Source organism: Myotis myotis, unplaced genomic scaffold, assembly GCF_014108235.1.
Source record: "Myotis myotis isolate mMyoMyo1 unplaced genomic scaffold, mMyoMyo1.p scaffold_m19_p_29, whole genome shotgun sequence".
Lineage (NCBI taxonomy): Eukaryota > Metazoa > Chordata > Mammalia > Chiroptera > Vespertilionidae > Myotis > Myotis myotis.
Window position 1 is genome coordinate 1,472,279 of NW_023416334.1, and position 7,517 is coordinate 1,479,795.

At 55.1% G+C, this 7,517-nt stretch overlaps 1 protein-coding gene across 1 annotated transcript in view; it reads left to right on the forward strand.

The window, feature by feature from the left end:
* MYO15A (myosin XVA) overlaps nt 1-5,588 on the forward strand; it is a 57,447-nt gene extending 51,859 nt beyond the window's left edge. Inside the window, exons 65-66 of the mRNA XM_036296416.1 lie at nt 174-314; nt 3,702-5,588. Coding sequence (XP_036152309.1) covers nt 174-314; nt 3,702-3,803 — 243 coding nt within the window. The 3' untranslated portion in view covers nt 3,804-5,588. The remainder of the gene's footprint in view (nt 1-173; nt 315-3,701) is intronic.
* Nucleotides 5,589-7,517: the final 1,929 nt, after the last annotated feature.

Consider the following 7,517-nt stretch of genomic DNA (forward strand, 5'->3'; position numbering starts at 1 on the left):
TTGCAGGTGAGGTCCGAGAGGCAAAGCCATGACTTGCTTCCGGTCACACAGCAAGTCACTGGGGGACTGGTACTCGACCGGGGTGTCCTGCCTCCTGTTGATCAGGTCTGCGGGGGAGGGATAAGGTGGGCGAGACTGTTCCACCCATAGGCCTGTCTGCCCCCCGCCCCAAGGAGCTGATGGTGAAGTTCCCCCTGAAGGAGATCCAGTCAACGTGGACCCAGCGGCCCACAGCCAGCTCCAGCTACCCCTACGTGGAGATGGTGCTGGGGGACGTGGCCGCCCGGTGCACCATGCAGCTGCAGCTGGAGCAGGTGGGCCCTCCCTCAGCACCCAGACCTTGTCACCCACCCTCGCTCCCTTATTTCACTCACCAGGCTCTCCCCTGCATCTGGCTCCAAGGGGACCCATCCCTGTCCCCTCCTCTCGTGTTCTGGCCAGGCCACAGGGAACATCCAGCCCAGTGCAGGTGACAGAACTCACCCAACACTGCACAGGACTGCAGGCCTTTGCCGTGGTCTCCCAGCGAGGGCTGGGTGATGAGCTCATGGGAAAGAGCCCGGGGTGTGTGCAGGATGGCGAGGCGTTTGCTAGGGAACTGGGAGGCAGCCAGGGCAGGAGAGGTCGTGAAGGTCCGCGAAGGCCGAGCTCAGAGTCCGGGGCTTTCCTCTGAGGGCACTAGAAGGTTGGTGAAGGACAGTGGCCCAGAAGCTGGGCTTGGAAGGCGGATTGTGGGGACTGGGATTGAGGGTAGGGATAGTGGGGTCCCCATGTGATATACAGGGACACAGGCCCACCTGCCCTGTTCCTTATTTGCAGCAACTGTGGCTGATCCTTAAAAGGTATGGCTGACTTCTGGGCTCCTGTCCAAGTATCACAGCCCCCAGGGAGGTGGGGGGGCGCAGAACCAGAGTTTTCACCCCATTGAAAGAGGATTGAGGCTCACAGATGGGGCAGAATGGGGGCTGGGACCCACACGTCTGCCTTTGACAGCCTACCACATCCCTCCTCAAGATCTGGGCCCAGGACAATGCCAGGCCAGGGCCTGCCTTGAAGGAGCTGATTTCCCAGGGCAAGAGGGAGGGTCTCCCACTGCCCCGCCCTGACTCTGACAGCCCAGAACAGAGCCCCTTTGGCTCTTTGTGGCCCTTGAAGAGCCTGCAAATCAGGTCGAGACTCCCCAGTTTGCTTCCTACTGTATCCCAATTCTGCTTTTGCCGAGGTCACCCCAATTCTGGCCTTACCCTCTGGCCCAGCCTCCTTCCCAGAACCCTCTTCTCTGAGCTCCCACCACAGTGAACCTCCTTCGCATACCTGCCGACCACCCACTCTATCCTGGGCTCCTTTCCTGGTGCCTCCTCCCCGGACTGCCTCTCAATGTTGCCTCTCCCCCAGGACCCCTGTAGCACTGAGGCTCCCCAAACCGTCTGTGTGAGAGCCCCCTGGAGATCAGCAGTTCTCTCCACTTTCCCTCCCAACCCTCCCAGGCACTGCAGCCCCCAACCTAGGAGCCTTCCCATCCCTGCCCCCCCTCTCATTGTCTCTGTGGCCCTCTGCTCTCACCCCTCGCCCAGCCATCCTGGCCTCTCCCAGCTCCCTGATGACAAGATGGCCCTCCCTCCTGCCCCAGGCCCCCTGTACTCACTGTCCCTTCTACCTAGAGTGCGTGTCCCGCCTTCGCCTGTCAATCACAGGGCCCCTCCCTCCCTTTATTGTAGTTCCAGGGCAAACATCACCTCCTCCTAGAGCAGTGGTTCTCAACCATCCTGATGCCGCGACCCTTTAATACAGTTCCTCATGTTGTGGTGACCCCCAACCATAAAATTATTTTCGTTGCTACTTCATAACTGTAATGTTGCTACTGTTATGAGTCGTAATGTAAATATCTGATATGCAGGATGTATTTAGGCGACCCCCAAAGGGGTCGCGACCCACAGGTTGAGAACCGCTGTCCTAGAGGCTTCCCTGACCCTCCTTCCTGATCATCGTCTCCTTCTGTCTTGTTGGCCCACACGATGGCTTGCAGACCATTTAGTTATTTGTTCATGTGTTCTGCCTGCCTCCCCCACTGGACTGCCACACAAAGGGCAGTGTCCAGTACTGTATCCAGAACACGGTGCCCGCACAGCAGATGCTCAGCTGTGGATGCATGAACCGAGGGGAGACCTTTTTGGCTTGTCCACTTCTGCCTCTTGCATGTGTGTGTACAGGGGACACATTCATTCACTTAACACATAACCACTGAGCATCTCTAGGTCACAGGCTCTGCACTGGCTGCAGGGACACTGAAGTGACTGAAACCCCTCAGCACTAGCTCTCACAGAGCCCGAGTCTCATGGGGGAAACAGATATCAAATAATTTCTCCAATAAACCATGGTGATCAGTGCTGAGAGGGTGTCCTTGAGCTATCTCGAGGTCATCAGGGAAGCTTCCAGGAGGAAGTGATGTCTGAGTACAGCATGATTCAGCCAACAGACCCAGGTTGCCCCTGACAGACTGTGTGAGGGTGTCTCAAGCTACCCTGCTTCTTACTGAGCCTGTTTCCACACCTGTCAAGGGGGCAATGATCCCAGTGAGGCCTGGAGCCCTGCAGCATGTAGGTAGAACTGGCTGGGAGGAGGACCCCATTGTGTACTCACTCGGATCACATTAGCTGAGGTGACCCCCAGGGTGGGACAGGCACAGCTAACCTCAGCAAAAGAGCAGTTCCAGTGTTGGCCTCCTCCCACCAGCTGAGGTCTGGGTAAGTGACTTCATGGCTCTGGCCTCAGTTTCCTCACCTGTGGAATGGGTTCTCAGAGTGTGTGCCTCATAGGGAACTGGGAACTAGCAGGGGTAGGACTCAGGACGATGCCTGCCACTCAGTAAGTGTTGCCCTCATTATTTCTACCCTTTTTCTGGAGCAGCTTCTGCTGGCCCCTGGCCCTCAGGGCATTCCCCGGGGGATTCCAGCTGGCTGTGGTCTGAGAACCATACTCACAGATGGATTTTCCAGTTCCCTGCCCGTCCCCCTCCCTCCCCAATCCCCCAGTTGGGAGCCCTGAGGCTGAGACATAGCTTATTCTGGGCTGTGAGTGCCAGGTGGTAACTGGCAATACAGTTAGAAACTTGCCATTTATTGACTGGACTAATATTCTTTTATTTTTTAAAAATATATTTTATTGATTTTTTTACAGAGAAGAAGGGAGAGGGATAGAGAGTCAGAAACATCTATGAGAGAGATCGATCAGCTGCCTCCTGCACGCCCCCCAGTGGGGATGTGCCCGCAACCAAGGTACATGCCCTTGACCGGAATTGAACCTGGGACCCCTGAGTCCACAGGCCGACGCTCTATCCACTGAGCCAAACCGGTTCGGCAGGACTAATATTCTTTTAATCTAAAGAATGTACACATGGAATCCTCACCACAGCTCCATGAGGCAGACCCCGGTAAACTGAGATCCTACATGAGGCCACTGAGGCTCAGAGAGGTGCAGTAATTGGCCCTAGGTCACCCGGTTCACATGCAGTAAAGCTGGCAGATGCTCTTGGTCTCCTGCTTGCTTACCCCTTCCAGCCGATAGCCCAGCATCCCTCCTTCCAGCTCATCATGCTCCTCCTAGAGCCCTGGGGGCGCTGGGGAGACTGTCTCCCATCCACTTCCTACCCCAGGTGAGAGCCGGGCATGTGGGGTGGCCGTGGACTCTGGTCTCTCCTGCAGGGCCTGGAACTGTGCCGAGTGGTGGCTGTGCACGTGGAGAACCTGCTCAGTGCCCGGGAGAAGCAGCTCACGCTGCCCCCCAGCGAGATCACGCTGCTCTGACCCCGAGGCAGCCCTGCAGCTGCACTGCCGCAGGCTCGCTCTGGCCCCGGGGCAGTTCCTGGGCCTCTCCGTGCCGCTGACCTCCACAAGGCCCAGAACTTAGGGGAGACCAAAACATGGGAGGAGGAATGACCCAAGTCCCCAGGAGCCCAAGACCTAGCCAGAGGTGGAATGGAGTCGAGACATGCAATCTTGAGTCAGAAAGCAGGACTCCCCCCGAAGGCTGCCCGTGGGCCTCCTGCCATGTACACGGTGGGCCCTGGCCCCGATCCCACCTGTGGCCGGGAAGCCCCAAACCAGTGGCCTGGATGAACTGGACTTTGCCTTTGGTTTGATGGGTCTGATGCTCAAACCCGCTCCACTTCTCAACCTCTCACATGTCCTCCTTGGGTGCCCCCGTACCGCCGCTCAGCTTGGACTCATGACCCTTGGTCATTTCTGTACAAATAAAAGGTGCACCTGGCAGCCAGTCCTCCATGGTTGCTGAGTGGCTGGAAAACAAACCTGAGGGAGGAAGCAGGAGCTGGAGGCCTAGCTGTGCCCCTGACTGCCCATGAACAGAACTTCCAGCAGACACATCTTTACCTCTCCTTGAGACCGCTGTGCCCCCACTCCTTGGGTGACCCCAACCCCAGGCCCCCATCACTGGTTGGGCCACATAAGGTTCAAGAGTGGTATAGTGGAGAAAGAAGCTCCATGTTAGGGGCTGGGGAGGGAGAAGTCTGGGAGCTTCCCAAGGAATAGGACTTTGTTATTGGGTTTTGAAGGATGAATAGGAGTTTGCTAGGGTTAGATGGAGCAGAGGGGAGTGAACATTCCAGAGAAAATGGTGTTTGTTCCCCACTATATCCCCAGAGCCTAGGTAGGACAATGCCTAACACAAATTGGGCACTTAAAAAATACTGGTCACGTGAATAAAATAACAAATGAATATTAATGGAAAGTGCTGGTGCTTTGGGGAACCTGGGGGTGGGAGGGGAACAGCAGACTTGGGAGAGGAAGTCTGAATAGGTATGTGGGGGCATAATTGGCTAAAGCCACGGGGTCAGAGGAAAGATTTATTTACTTATGCATTACCTATTAAGCACCTACTGTGTACTCTGCAAATGCGAGGTACCGGAAGCTGCTCATAGTTAAAGTATAGAGCAAGACAAGACCGTAAATGAGAATTTGCTGGGTGACGAGGGGAGGAAACAGCATGTGCAGAAACCCTGAAGTAGAGATTCCTAGGGGGTGGACATTGCTAGTGGCAGGACTTGAGACTGGAGGCTCACAGGGTGGTTTGGGTAAGGCTTTGCAGACTATGTGGGATTTTATCCCAAAAGCCATGAGGAGCCTTCAAAGTTTTTTCAATGGAGGGGTGGCAATCTGCTTAGACTGTATTCTGAGAAGGTCATTCTGATCACAAAGCAGAGTGCATGTAGGAGGCAGGGAGACCAGAGGGGAGGCTGCTGCAATGTCAACTGGGAGACGCTGTGGTGTGGACAGTGGTGGTGGTGGTGGTGACAGGGCTAGGCAGAAGTTAAGTTGGGAGAGATTTAGGTCCAATGGGAAGGACTGAGGGATCAATCAGACCATCCTGAGGCAGGGATGTCCCACTTTCACCAACGCCTTAGGTTGGTTTCCTTCAGAAGCAGCCCCAAGATAAAGAGCCCACAAAGAGCTACCTCTACACCAGCCGTGGGCAAACTACTGATCCGGCCCGTTTGAAATGAATAAAACTAAAAAAAAAAAGACCGTACCCTTTTATGTAATGATGTTTACTTTGAATTTATATTAGTTCACACAAACACTCCATCCATGCTTTTGTTCCGGCCCTCCGGTCCAGTTTAAGAACCCATTGTGGCCCTCGACTCAAAAAGTTTGCCCACCCCTGCTCTACACAGTAGGTCTACCCAGGTGTGAGCTGAGAGGCTCTTAGGTCAGATGATTGCCACTTGGAAGTGGATCCTCCAGGTTGAGCCCTCCCAGCTGATGCACATGAACTCGGAGTAGCCTCCTGGCTGAACCCTGACCAGACGGCAGATCTGTGAGCTGGATAACTGACGGAGGCCTCAGCTTTGGGTGCTTTGTTACGGAGCACGGGATAAGGAAACAGTAGGGCTTTCTGATTCAGGGCCTGCGCCTTAAGGCATAGGCTCATGTTTTCACAGCTCTTCTGGCGACTAGTGGCATAGCCAGTGAGCCCGCTTAAGGGGAGGTGACACTCTCCATGAGGCAGACTGGAAAGTCAGGTGGTAGGAGAGTCAGACCCTGCTGTGCTCCCAGATACCCTGGCCGTGATCGGCAAACCGCGGCTCGCGAGCCACAGGCGGCTCTTTGGCCCCTTGAGTGTGGCTCTTCCACAGAATTCCACGTGCGGGCACGCACGTACAGTGTGATCCGTGGCCCATGCGAAGACATCGGTATTTTGTGGAAGAGCCACACTCAAGGGGCCAAAGAGCAGCCTGTGGCTCGCGAGCCACCGTTTGCCGAGCCGCAATTTGCCGATCACTGCCCTAAGGCAGTGGTTCTCAACCTTCTGGCCCTTTAAATACAGTTCCTCATGTTGTGATCCAACCATAAAATTATTTTCGTTGCTACTTCATAACTGTCATGTTGCTACTGTTATGAATCGTAATGTAAATATCTGATATGCAGGATGGTCTTAGGCGACCCCTGTGAAAGGGTCGTTCGACCGCCAAAGGGGTCGCGACCCACAGGTTGAGAACCGCTGCCCTAGGGGTACCACGCTGGGCCCCCCTACCTGGCCCAAGACCCAGAAAGATAGGAACTCCAGGTAGCTGTGAGGAGATCCAGAGCAGAGGGGACCAAGCCCCACAGCCTACCATGGAGTGAGAACAATACGGGAAAAATGTCTGGGTGGCAGGGGAGCCTGAGACAGTCAACTGGTGAAGGTTTGGGATCACGGATGGGTGCAGCAGGATGCACCATATCTGCGTGCTGAAAGTAACCTAAAGGACCTTATTGCTGCCCCTATGTGGGACGGGGGTTGGACGTGGCCAGGTTCCAATGTCCACACACTCCCCACGCTGGTCTTCCCCTGCCCAGGGCCCACAGACTCTTCAGAAGATCTTGGCTTGGTAGTTAAAGGCCCAGGCTGCGGACCCAGAAAAGCCTGTGTTCAGATTCCACATCTGTGTGCTGATTAGCTGTGTGGCCTTTAGCAAGTGACCTGGCAGAGGGCTTAAGTACAGGGCCCGGGCCCAGGTGTCCAGAATTCCCCATGACACAGAACCTGCTGTCCCGGCCTTGCCAAGTCACTACACAACAGCCTCCACCTCCCGGCAGGGACTGGTCGGATCCTGTTTACAGATGCAGAAACTGAAGTGCAGACTCAGGGTCAGCAATACCCACTGCTTAACACACATGACTTCACTTCATCCTCACAACTACCATGAGGCGGGCACTAATGCTATTCCCATTTCACAGGCCAGAAGACTGAGGTTCAGAAAGAAAAGTCACTTGCCCAGGGTCATACAGCCTGTCAGGTCAAAATTCAAATCCAGCCCGAGCCGGTTCGGCGCAATGGATAGAGCTGGCCTGCGGACCAAAGGGTCCCGGGTTCTATTCCATTCAGGGGCACATACCGCGGTTGTAGGCTCCTCCCTGGACCCGGCCGCGCAAGAGGCAACCAATCGATGTTTCTCTCGCATTGATGTTTTTCTGTCTTTCCCTCTCTAAAAAAAATCAATGGAAAAATATCCTTGGTGA